At 52.3% G+C, this 13100-nt stretch overlaps 1 protein-coding gene across 8 annotated transcripts in view; it reads left to right on the top strand.

Annotated features, from left to right (window-relative positions):
• POU6F1 (POU class 6 homeobox 1) overlaps positions 1–9505 on the top strand; it is a 29573-nt gene extending 20068 nt beyond the window's left edge. For 7 of the 8 annotated variants that reach the window (XM_047742136.1, XM_047742133.1, XM_047742134.1 and 4 more), the window contains 7 exons: positions 219–444; positions 963–1225; positions 1903–2031; positions 2663–2866; positions 5418–5559; positions 6044–6212; positions 7184–9505. In XM_047742136.1, coding sequence (XP_047598092.1) covers positions 219–444; positions 963–1225; positions 1903–2031; positions 2663–2866; positions 5418–5559; positions 6044–6212; positions 7184–7529 — 1479 coding nt within the window. In that variant the 3' untranslated portion in view covers positions 7530–9505. The remainder of the gene's footprint in view (positions 1–218; positions 445–962; positions 1226–1902; positions 2032–2662; positions 2867–5417; positions 5560–6043; positions 6213–7183) is intronic. The other variant, XM_047742140.1, reaches the window with a different exon arrangement.
• Positions 9506–13100: the final 3595 nt, after the last annotated feature.

Genomic DNA, 13100 nt, shown 5'->3' on the forward strand with positions numbered 1-13100 from the left:
TCTCTGAAGGCAGGCTCGTCAGGTCCAGGCAGCCCCTCAGGATTGGGCCTCTGGCTAGGGCTTATCTCTTCCCCACCCTCATGTGGCCTCCCCCAGCCCCCACTGCCCTCAGAATGCGTTGTTTGTGCTCAACCGGGTCCTAGAGACCCGGCGTTTGCGCTGTCAATGTTGATTTTTTATTTTTTCTTTTCTTTTTGAAATCTTGTTTGCTTTTGCAGGTCTTGACTCAGGAAAACTTAGCCACAGTTCTGACAGGAGTTATGGTTCCAGCAGGGGCAGTTACTCAACCTCTTCTTATCCCCATCAGTATTGCAGGTCAAGTGGCTGGTCAGCAGGGGCTGGCCGTGTGGACAATTCCTACAGCAACCGTGGCCGCCCTCCCAGGACTGACAGCTGCTTCTCCCACGGGGGGAATTTTCAAGCCACCTTTAGCCGGTCTGCAAGGTAACGGCCACTCTCCCCAGGACTGCACCAGGCCCCCCCACCACCCTATACTACTCTCCCTGCACGCGCGCTGGCCATGTTGGACTCAGAACCCGCGGCCCACCGGGGCCCCAGCCCTGGAGTCTGGATCCGGTGTCCCAGGCACCCAGCCACAGAGCTGCAGCACCACCTCGGGACTCGAGGCCGTGACACCGTGCTGGCCCAGCAGGCCTCTCTTACTTCAGCCAACTGAGACTGCCCCTCTCCCCCCATGCCAGAATTCACCCCATGACCAGCCTCGGGAGAAGGACCGCAAGAAGATTCATCTTCTGGTTTTGAACCTCCAACACCTCCAGGCCCAAGGGAGGGGGGATGAGAGATGTTGTCCTGTGCAAGGATCAAGGGAATCGCAGCTGCCTGTCCCCTCTGCCCCGCTGTCCCAACCCCCTCTCATCCTTGTGCCAGATCCCCTGGGATTGGAGCCGCTCTGGGGCTGCGGCTGGGCGTTTGAGCACCCCTGTCTCTGCCTTGCTCCGTAGCAGCTGCCGTGCTGAACGCCGCGCTCCCGACACCTGTCCAAGCTGTCCCGCCGCAAGCGCCAGCACAGGCCTCGTCGCCCACCCAGCCCCGGCCAGCAGCCCCGCCCCAGACGCTGTTCCAGACCCCACCGCTGCTGCAGACCACACCTGCCATTCTCCCGCAGCCCCCTGCTGCCACCACGACGGCCCCCACACCCAAGCCGGTGGACAACCCCCCACAGATCACCGTCCAACCTGCGGGCTTCGCGCTAAGCCCGGGAATTGTAAGCCGCTGCCCTCACCCAGGGCTGACCAGGGATGGACCAAATCTCAGGCCAAGGGTGGAACTGGCCCTTCCCACAGGGGAGGAAGGAGGTGGAGGACCAGCCCCCTGAATACGGCTCTTTTCCAACACATCAGCAGAGATGGCTCCCTCGGAGGCCTTCTCCTTGCATCTGCCAGCCCGTCCATCCCAGACAAAAGCAGACAGCCTCCGCCAAGAGGGCTGGGCCAGTTCTCCAGAACCTGAACCACTGGATCAGCCTTGGAGGGTGGGATGGTATTTGGGGTAGCACGCTTGTGAGCTCTGGCTAATGCGGAGCTGGAGGCTCCCGGCCCCACCAGTGTCTGTCCAGTGTGGCTCCTGGCCTGGCAGGGGAGCTGTTAGATGTGACCAGAATCACATTGGTCCCTCCCGTCTGGACTTTCTGTCCTCCCAGATCTGGCCTGAGAGATTAGCCAGAGTTGCCCTTCCCTGGTGGCAGCCCCACCCCTCCCCACCAGCCCCCTACAGCCCGGGGCCCTTGATGCTCTTCAGCTGGTGGACCTGGGCCTGCAGCCCACATTCACATCTGCCCAGCACCTGTATCGCCGCAACCCCCCAGCCCTCAGCCTTCTCCTCTCTGCCTTGGACTCTTTCTTGCCCCTTGGCCTCTGAGCAAGGCTCTTTCTCCACCCACAGATCAGTGCTGCTTCCCTTGGGGGACAGACCCAGATCCTAGGCTCCCTTACTACCACTCCGGTCATTGCCAACGCCATCCCCAGCATGCCGGGGATCAGCAGTCAGATCCTCACCAACGCTCAGGGACAGGCAAGTGGTCAAAGGCAGGGCTGAGGGTTGGGGGCTGAGGAGAAGCCGGGGTTGGGGCGGGGGGAAAGATGACACGTGCTAAGGGTTAGAGAAACTTGAGCAGGGTGTCAGGCTGCTGTCCTGTCCCTCATGTGGCAGCCATCTGCTGATACTAAGCTCAGGCAGGGGTGTAGCCACCCCTCTGCCCTCTAGGGGCTCCCTCTAGTCGGGGGGCTTTCTTTTGTGGATCCCCCACTTTGTGGCCCCGCTCTGTGTCAGGTGCCTTCTCATACATGACGTCACCTCACTTTGAGTACAGGCCTACCAGATGCAGATTCTCATTCTCCTTTCACAGGGGAGAAGGCTGAGGTACAGAGAAATGAAGCCACCCGAGAAAATGTGGCAGGGCAGGGATTTGCAACCAGGGCTGTGATTCATGGGTGGACCTCTTCCTGCCCTGCCACAGCTCTGGAGGTGGAATAAAGGCGACAGCTCCTAGAGGATGAATCCTCTTTACTGATGAGGAAACTGAGGTCCAGAAGGGTGAAATGATTCGTTTAAGTCCCTTCGCCTGCCAGTGAGGGGTTTTGGGTTGGGGGCGGGACTGGGCACTGGCCTCACACCCCAGGGTCCCTGCGTTGTCTTCTCCCAGGTTATTGGAGCCCTGCCGTGGGTAGTGAACTCGGCTAGTGTGGCAGCCCCAGCTCCAGCCCCGAGCCTGCAGGTCCAGGCTGTGACCCCCCAGCTGTTGTTGAATGCCCAGGGCCAGGTGATTGCGACCCTGGCCAGCAGCCCCCTGCCTCCGCCCGTGGCTGTCCGGAAGGCAAGCACGCCTGAGTCCCCCGCTAAGAGTGAGGTACAAGGGCTGGGTTGGGGTGAGGGCAGGGGGTGGGGGGGTGGGCAGCAGGCAAGGCTGTCTGGCGTGGGCTGCCTCCCTTGAGACTGTGGGGTAGGACAAGGTAGTCTTCTGAGGTCCCTGGGAAAAGGGCACCTCTCCAAAGTGAGGGGAAATCCCAGGGTAGAAGGCACAAGCGAGTCCGCCCATAGTCTGTCCAGGGAAGGAGCACTCCCCCAGCTCTCCCCACACACACCCAAGACGCGTCTTTGTGCCCTCAGAGGCCAGTGGCAGCGTGCTGAGAAAGCCAGGGAGGTGGTCAGAGTAGACGGAGTCTTGATCGGCTCCAGGATGAACAGACCACCAGAAGAGCCCCAGGGAGTGATTCTGCACCCCCTCCCACTTCACCCCTTCAATCTGCACTGTGGCTTTGATGATTCCTTTTTTTGTTCGTTCCAGGAGCAGTGTTTGAGTGCTTACTGTATTCCAGGTGCTGACGATCTAGAGATGAGTTAGATGGACTTCCTAGCCTTAGGTAGCCCAGCGCTGGAGATGGCTGCAAGCCAGCATGACTAGGACTATGATAGGGACTTGATAAGGTGCTGCGGGGAGCTGGAGAAGGGAGCTCCTGAGAGACTAGGGAGTTCAGCAAGTCTTCCTAGAGAAGGGACGGTGACCTAACCTAAAGGGATGAGTAGTGGGCCTACCTTTACGTAATTGCAGGAATGATAACCTGCCAGACAGAGCAGGGGTTCTCAAATGGGAGTGGGTGTCAGAACCACCCGGAGGGCTTGTTGGAATGCAGATTCCCAGCACACACACACATGTTCCCCCACCCCTGGAGTTCTTATTCAGCAGGGCTGGAGTGGAGCCCAAGAGTTTGCATTTCTGGCAAGTTCTCAGGCGATGTCGAGGCCATGACTCTCAAATGCGGTGTGCTGCTTCCAAACTTTGTGAATAACCCCTTAGCCTCCTCTGTAGCATGGAGATTCTCAGAGTGCCAATTCAGAAGGTTACGAATGTTACACGTTACATGTGAGGCAGTTAACACTCTGGTACACAGGAAGCACTGGGAAAATGGTGCTTTTATTTCATCACTGTTATTATGTAGGAAGGGTTTTTAGTAGGGAAGCAGCTAGATGTGTATTAAACAGAAATTACCCAGGTGGCAGGGGGAGGGGAGTGTGCCTGGGTGGCCCAGTCAATTAAGGATCTGACTCTTGGTTTCAGCTCAGGTCTTGATCTCAGGGTTGTGAGTTCAAGCCCCATGTTGGGATCCACACTGGACATGGCGCCTACTTTATAAAAGAAAAAAAAAAATTAGCTCTTGTCCAGGTGGAGCTAAGAACTGAACCATGGTGAGACTTGTGTCCTTGTCACCTGTTAGGAGGCAGCTGAAACAGTTCTAAAAGAAATAAGGAGCGCTGACCAAAGGCTAATAAGATTCTGGGGATAAAGAGGGAATGGACTTAAAAGCTAGAGGGAATCCGGGAATAGGCCTCATCCTAGAGAAATTTGCACTTTTCAGGAAGCTTTTTTTAAGAAAAAATCATACTGGGGCGCCTGGCTGACTCAGTCAGTAGAGTATGTGACTCTTGATCTTGAGGTCATGAGTTCTAGCCCCATGTTGGAAGTAGAGTTTACTCAAAAAAATCATGCAAAAAATACTAATTAGTTTCTCTTGATAATAAATATGATACATGAGTTTTATAAAAATTCCAATATTAAGTGTAATGGAAAAATTAAAAATCCTTTCCAGTTCCACCTCCAGAGATGACTTCTGTTGACAACTTGATTTTTATGCCTCAGATTTTTTTCCCTGGAAACTCATATGTATTTTTTTTTAAAGATTTTATTTATTTATTTGACAGAGATCACAAGCAGGCAGAGGCAGGCAGAGAGAGAGAGGAGGAAGCAGGCTTCCTACTGAGCAGAGAGCCCGATGCGGGACTCGATCCCAGGACCCTGGGATAATGACCTGAGCCGAAGGCAGAGGCTTTAACCCACTGAGCCACCCAGGCACCCCTCATATGTATTTTTAATAGGAATTATTCTCTAAAAACTGTTTTCGCTTTACTTTTTTTTCCACTTAGCACTGTGAGCCAGAGCTCTTTGAATGCCAGTATGTAAAAGATTTACTGTTACTCTTTTTAGCAGCTGCACAAAATCTCACTGTAGGGAAGTCCCAGGAATCACTTGCCGGTTCCCTACTAATGGACATTTGGGGGAGGCCCTAGAATCAGGTTTCGGTTTCTGCTCTGAGGGAAAAGATTCTAGAGCAGTTATCTCAAGGGTGGAAACTTGTGGGGGTTTTGACCAAGTGTACTGAACCTTTCTGAGCCTCTGACCTGCCGGTGTCACAGGTGCCTGTGAGGCTCCAACTTGGTCATGATTGTTGGGTGGGTTCTAAAAAGTAGTTTCTAGTCTTGCTTTGTGATGGCGCATAGGTAGGAGTGTGCGGGTGAGTGAGGATTTCGTGCCCATTTTGCCCTGCCTCTGGTCCTTTCAGGGACTGCAACCCGCCCGAGGCAGGCAGGTGAGCAGTAGAGACTGATTGGCTTTCTTCTCATAGGTACAGCCCATCCAGCCCACGCCAGCCGTGCCCCAGCCTGCGGTGGTCATCACCAGCCCAGCCCCAGCGGCCAAGCCATCTGCCTCTGCTCCCATTCCAATCACCTGCTCTGAGACCCCTACTGTCAGCCAGTTGGTATCCAGTAAGTGGCTCCTGGGGAGGGTTGTGGAGAAGAGGAGAGGAGGCATTTACTCACCACCCCAGCACCTTTAGATGCCGCTCTCCTTAATAAACTTTCTAGAATCCAAAGGGGGAAAGCAAAGGCCCAACACCAGGGATTGGCTTTCTTAGTTCCATTCCTGCTGAGCTGGATTCTAGGCATGATGATAGTGGAAGCTGCTTCTTTGAGAACCCAACCCATTGGCTGTCTCTCCTTTGGTCTGTCACCCAGTATCTGAGGAATGTGGATAGCTAAGGTGTGCTTGGGGCTAGCAGTAGGGAGAATGGGGGTGGGTCGGCCATTAGGGCTAGAAGAACTTGAAGGGGTAATGAGGGTAATAAGGGTACATGGCCCTCGTGTCAAATGTCCTCATCTGTCGCTACTTTACCAATTGAGGCCAATAAGCTAGATAAGCAGCGATATCATCTGTTTTACACACTCACCCCGATCCCTTCCTCTGGCCTAGAGCCACATACCCCAAGTCTGGATGAGGATGGAATCAACTTGGAAGAGATCCGGGAGTTTGCCAAGAATTTTAAGATCCGACGGCTGTCCCTGGGCCTCACACAGACTCAGGTGGGTCAGGCTCTGACTGCCACAGAAGGCCCGGCCTACAGCCAGTCAGCTATCTGCCGGTGAGTAAGTCCTGCTCAGGCACCTGATGTCGCTAGGCACTCAGTGGGACCCAGGTGCATGGCTCCTTTCCATATTCTCCCTTGGTCCTGCCTCCTTCCAGACCAGGAAGGCTGTTCTAGGGGTCAGCATGAACACCTAGAGTAGCCAAGGACTGATCCAGTCTGCCTGAGGGCCCTCCGCAGTTTATCCTCCAATCCTGAGCATTTATGTGGTCTTTTGTTTGGGGGAACCCAGGACCCTAATCCATTCAGGAACCCTACAGGGAAAGGGGTACAGTTTATGAAGTTGGTCACAAAAGTGGGGCTTCAGTACTGACTTAGCTCTCAACCACGTTCCCCCACCCCCCACCCCCTTATGCTCCCATCTCCCCCTCCTCCAAGGCATGCCTGTAAGGGGATGGAGCTGACTTTTCTGTGTGCAGAACTCATCCCAGCATCAAAGCAGAGCAGGGGTTTCAAACGAGAATGAGCACATGGCTCAGGGATGGCGAAAAGGTGCCTGCCGACTCCTTGATTAGATGAGAGTGACGGTTAGAGCGGGCACCATGTTGGCAGTTATGTAGTCACATCTGGGCATGGTCAGAAAGAGTCGTCTGACTTCGGGAGGCTGCTGGGAGGCTGACTGGAGAGGTGGCACTCATGACATCCAGGTGCCATCTCTGAAGGCCTCTCTAGTCAGCTCCTCAGAGGACCTCATTCCCTTGGGTGTGAATGTTCTGGAAGAGTCGTTCAAAGGGCAGTTGCAGCACTGAACTGAGGCCATGGGAATGGTCTCCCTGGTGTGACCTGGGATCCAGGACAGTCTGAGGAGGCCGGGCTTGGCTGGGCCAGGGTGGTCACGGTGGGGGCGCTGAGGGGAACATTTAGTCCTGTGTCACCAGCCCTGAGGGAAGCAGCCCCTTGTGGAGAGTACTCACACCCCGGTGTGGAGAGTTCTCACCATCCCTTCCGTGGGTTCGGGTCACCCACAGGTTCGAGAAGCTGGACATCACTCCCAAGAGTGCCCAGAAGCTGAAGCCAGTGCTGGAGAAGTGGCTGAATGAAGCCGAACTCCGGAACCAGGAAGGACAGCAGAACCTGATGGAGTTTGTGGGAGGTGAGCCCTCCAAGAAACGCAAACGCCGCACCTCCTTCACCCCCCAGGCCATAGAGGCTCTGAATGCCTATTTCGAGAAGAACCCACTGCCCACGGGCCAGGAGATCACCGAGATCGCTAAGGAGCTCAACTATGACCGGGAGGTGGTGCGGGTCTGGTTCTGCAATCGGCGCCAGACGCTCAAGAACACCAGCAAGCTGAATGTCTTTCAGATCCCTTAGGGCTCAGCCCCCAGCCCTGCATTCCAGCACTTTGTACTTTTCCCTTGGCCCCTGGCTGCAGCCACTGCCGTGACAGCACCTGTCATTCTGCCGCGTGCAGCTGTGCTTGTCCTGGGTCATGAGGCTCCACTGTGTGCATGTGTGTCCACTGCCTCCCTCGGCTCCTCCACGTATCTCACAGCATGGAGAGGGCAGAGGGGCCCGCTGGAGAGCTCCAGGCTCCAGCCGGTCACGCCAGGGGACCCCTCCCTTAAGTGGTGTCACTTAAAGAAGCACTTTGCTAATGTGGTTTTCCAAGGGTGAATTCTGGTTGGGAACCAGACACTCTCCATCCTTGGGGCAGGGCTGCAGCTGCCCCCAAAGGATCCCTGGCCCTTAGCTCTTGTTCTTGATGGCATTCTCTCTCCTCGCTCTCTTCCCCTTTACTCCTGTGTGTAAGTGTGGCAGGTCCAGCCACTTGTCCCGTGGAACTGTGGAACCGCAGCCTCACCTCCCACCTTTTGCCTGCAGGCACACTGTCTCCCCAAAAGAACCCAAGAGGCACAATTCCGAAAAGTGTGATGAGCTGCTCGGAAGGTCAGGCTCAGTGTCTGCCTTGCCTTCAAGGTCAGAAGGTTCCCACAACCCTGGGGCCAGAACATGGGATCTCCTTTCCCACTCTCCCTGATTCCTTTTGGGGAGAAATTGCACTAAAGTGGAACCTTCTCATTTGTAATCCATGTTGGAAGGAAACAGCTTTGAAACTGCATTCAGACCAACCAAACCTTCCCGAGTGTGGTAAGAATGAGGAGGCAGGCAGTCGCCTTGCCTGCCCCAGCCTCCCAGGAGAGAATATGTCTCCCAAGGGGCAGGCTCAAGTTTAAGGTTATCTAGCCTGTCTGCATGAGATGAGGACCTCACCTGTGAGAGGCATGCCTAACAAGTTTGCAGTAAGAAGAGTTAAATACCAGGGTCAGTAAAGGGTTCAGTGGCTTACCCTTCAATGAATTAGAGAGAGGCAGGTTTTCACCCTCAAACACTTGCACTCAGATATGCTTTCTTTTTTGGGAGAGACAAGTGGGTCACAGCTGGAGCCCGGGGAGTAGCATATAATCCGGGGGGGTGGGGTGGCCAGGGAGATTCAGGAGGATCCCATCTGTCCCGGTCTGGGAAAGGAAAAAGATAATGAAGTTCTGGTCTAAATTAGGCCTGGCCATGCTTTCTCAGCTCCTCCCTTTTCTAAATCTGTCTTCCCAAGGCTGGGCTAGAATGAAACCATTTTCTCCTCTCCGGGAAGGATGGATAGGTCTTTCCAAGGGACAGAATTTTTGCAGTATGAATTCCCCAGGCAGGGGTTGTGGGGTGGGCACAGAGTATCCCTGAAATGGCCCAAGGCAGAGCTCACAGGCTCCCTGTCTCTGCTCCTGCTCTCCCACTGTCAGGTCCTCGTGGAACAGCTATCTGTACCCGAGGTGGGTCTTTTGCTTTGTTTCTGGTAGCACCACACAATGAAGGGGATTTATATAATGTTTGTTTTGAAAGCACCTTTCTGGACAGAAGCCAGAGCTTACACAGGAGAGAGGGCAGAGATGATTTAACTGTCTGCGAGTGGTATTGTTTGTTTGGTTTTGTTTTAAATGAAAGAAAGACTGGAACTTTTTATATGGCCTGGTGAACCAGCTGGGGGCTTTGACCCTGCACTCTCCACGGCACTGTATCTAGTGGGGGACCCAGGAAAGAATTTGGCCAGGTGGATTGAGGAACACACTTGAATTTGGAATGAGAGAGACCCTGACATTTTTTGTGTCCTTGGACCCGCTCACCTTCCTATGTCTAGATTATCTTTCTGTCTCATAGGCCAGGCTCTGACACTAAGGTTCTGACTGTCCCCTGACAAGGAGCAAAGCCTGCTGAGGGCTGGAGTGAGGGGTGGGGAGGGGAGAATGGGGAAGAAGCACTTGATGTAGTTGTGTGGAATAAACAGTATTTTTCTTTTGTATGGGCCTCCTTGTTGATCCTTTACCTCGGGGGTGGGGGTGGGGTGGGTAACAGAAGCCAGGGAGGTACCAGGGAGCTGTTTCTGCTATCAGAGCTTGTAGCCTGGAAAACCCCATTGCAAGAGGGCGAGGGTCAGTGCCCTGACCTTTCACTGCAGAAAGCCCTGCCATGACCCTCCAGCCAGAATCCTCGCCACAGAAGGCTAAGTCAAGAGGACGTGTCCTTTCTCCTTCCAAGACCTTAGAATTCCCTGCAAAGCCCACTTCCCAGCCTCTCTTCTCTGGTCTTGACAGACTGTGCTATGGATGTGCGCACTCCTAGGCCCACTGTCAGAGAGCTGAGTGGATGGACTTTGGATATGCAACTGGAGTGTTTTATACCCACAAAGCCCCTTGCCGTGGGAGGTAGGGCTGCCAGGGGGAAGAGAAGGCAGACTGTTGGCTGGGGACCAGCACTGTGGAACATTCTAACACAGAACTTCAAGGAGGGCTAGAAGTTTAAACTTAAACGTGGCCTTCCAGGTTATTATGAAGGTAGGCTTATCATGATACAAGGCTAGACCATTCACAAGTAACTTAGACTTGATACAAATTTAGCTCTGTAGTGACTGGATCTTCATTTGTGCTCTTCCTTAGGCCTGTAAGGTGAGGGGCAGGCCTGGCATTTGGGCTCAGAGCAGGGAGAGCATGACGGTAGTATGGGACCCTCTCTTTACTTGTCTGCCTCCGAGGAGTTGGGTTCATGCCATTCACTGCTCTCTCCTCCCCCTTCCACCTAGCTGAATTGGTGAGCTCTGGGCTCCATCATCAAAACTGATGAGAGCAAGGCATCACCTTTGATTCCACCCAACCAACATCCCTGAGCCGGGCCCTGTGCTGGATTCTAGATCGTGCTCTACCACTTCATGTCTGCCCAAGGGACCACTGGTATCTAATATTCTGATGCAAGGTTTATGGATCCGAGGAGCTTGACAGCATTCTGAAATAATGGGGCAGAGGAGTCAAATAGAAGCCAGCACTTACCTCTGTGTAGCTCTCACAACCCTAATGTTAGCTGGCCACACCAGGCTGGGACTCCTCAGTACCCAGGCCAGGAGCACAGAGCAGGTGCTTGATGAACAACAGATAGATGACTGAATGCACTTCCCATCCTCTCCTTCAAGGAAATAATAAAAGCTGAGTCCCTGACTTCATGCTGCTGGAAGAAAGCAGGTACAGAGGATTCTGCTTAGCTATGTGGGGTTTAGACTGTGATATGTGGGAGTGAATGGAATCTGGGCGGCAACTGGCCCTGACCCACGAAGGCAGCTCCCACCAGGAGAGTTGGTAGAAGCTCTTATCTCTGGCTCAGACCAGTTGAATGTGGTTCCTGGCATTTGGCCCAGGACAGCCTGAAAGAAAGAGGGGTGGGTTTGTTGAGGACTACAGTTTCTATTCCCAGGTCTGAGATGTTCTTTTGGGTTCCTGGACCCAATTCTGATGTGTGTGTTGAGGCTGGGGTAGGGACACCAGTAAGCAATTCTCAGGCACCAATAAGGTATCCAAGAATTCAACTCAATTCTGACACTATCTACCTGAAGATAGCATCACATTCCACAGGTAAAAAGCTCAGTCCCAAAAGACCACCCTCCACTTCTGACACCATCACATGCCCTGTGCTTCTGACTGCCCTGCTGCAAATTGGAGGCTCCAGTGGTCCCCTTCCAACAGGATACCAATTGTGAGTATAGGTTGTTACCTGCACTTCTGATCAACTGGCCATAAATTAGAGGTTCCCATGACCCCCTCTTTGGTTTGAATTAATTTACTAGAATGGCTCACAGAACTCAGGGAAACCCATTTACTCACTAGATTACCACTTTATTACAAAGGTCATTAAGGGATACAAATCAACATCCCTATGAACAGAAACATATGGCAAGATCCAGAACAAAGGAGCTTCTATGTTCACGGAGCTTGGGGCCCTGGCACAGTGGCACATGTAACTATTGTATTTCTCAACCTGGAAGCTCTCTGAACACCCTCCTTTGGGATTTTTATGGAGGCTTCCTTACATAGCCATGGTTGATTAATTAATTAATTAATCAACCATGAGTTGATTAACTCATTGACCACTGGAGATTGATTCAAACTCTAGCCCCTCTCCCTTTCCCAGAAATCAGGGGGTGGGACTGAAAGTTTTTTTCCCTGGCAACAGTCCCCATCCTTACATGCTTTCCAAAAGCCACCTTCCTCAACAAACGCAGGTGTGGTAGAAAGGAGCTTATTATGAATAACAAGACACCCAGTTCACCTTCATGGCTCTGAAGCATTTTCAGGAACTGAGGACAGAGACCAAATATCACAGAAGATGCTCCCATAGCTCTATTGTTCAGGAACCTCCAAGGGTTTTAGGAAGTGTGAGCCAAGAACGGTGGGTGAAGACCAAATATATATGAGACTGTATTTTGGTCATCCAGAGAATGAAAAAAAAAAATATATATGTATATGTATATGTATGTGTGTATATATATGTATATGTATCTTATAAATCACAATATTGCAGATGTCCACTGTGCTGAGGACTGCTGTGAAGAGGGAATTGATCTTTTATGGACTGGAGAACTGGAGAAGATGTGGGCTGATTTCTGGATTACAGATAAGAGATGCAGGCTACCAGAAAATGCTTGGAGCTGCATGACTGTGAAAGGCTTTGATTTCCTTTTCTCTCAACTACAGAGTCCTTCAAAGAAACCAGACTGGGGTTCATAGGGTTGTCGGGGGTGGGGATGGGGAGGGATGTTTGAAGACGTGAAGAGTTAAAATTAGGTGGTCAGTCCCTCAACAAAGCCTGCCTAGATAATGGTTTCTTCCTGTATCTAGAAGAAAATGCCCACTAATTGACTAGGGAACCCAGCAACAGTGTCTGACTTCAGTATTTGAGTGAGAAGGGAAGCCTAGGGGATGGATGGGTGCTGACCCAGAAGCTTGAGCCCTCAAGCCTCTGAGAGAATTGGTTTGTCTTGAGAAGTAGGCAGGACAGGTGCTAGCATCCCCTTTTGTCCATCATAATAGCTAACCCTTATTGATCACTGACTATGTGCCCGGTACTCTTCTAAGTACTTAACATGCATTATGTCAGTTAATTCTCACCATAATTCTGTAAAGTAAGAACTACTATTATACCCATTTTATAGATAAGAACTTGAGGCACAGAGAAGATGAGGAACCTACTTAGGGTTGCTTTGTTTGTGAGCTGCAGAACCAGGTTTTGAACACAGGTTAGTTGCTCTAAAGCCTGTGTGCTTAATCTTACCCCATACAGGATGGGACTTGGGAATTGCTTTTCTGTCCTGATCTTATTGGTGGGATTTTCACATGTTTTTACTGCCCAGAGTCAGCTCCGCTGTGTTCTGTAGAGGAGGAAGAATTTTTCCTTTACCCTTTTAGGTTTTTTTGGTGGGTCTATTAATTACATTGATATGAAACACACTAACAGCAAAAAACAAATCTATTTACATACGTACAACAGCCCCATAAGAATATGAGACTCACAGGTGGTCAGGCGATTGAGGGTTATATGCCATCCTGAGCTATGGGGAAGGGGCCTGGGGCC

The sequence above is a fragment of the Lutra lutra genome, chromosome 8 (assembly GCF_902655055.1).
Source record: "Lutra lutra chromosome 8, mLutLut1.2, whole genome shotgun sequence".
Taxonomy (NCBI): Eukaryota; Metazoa; Chordata; class Mammalia; order Carnivora; family Mustelidae; genus Lutra; species Lutra lutra.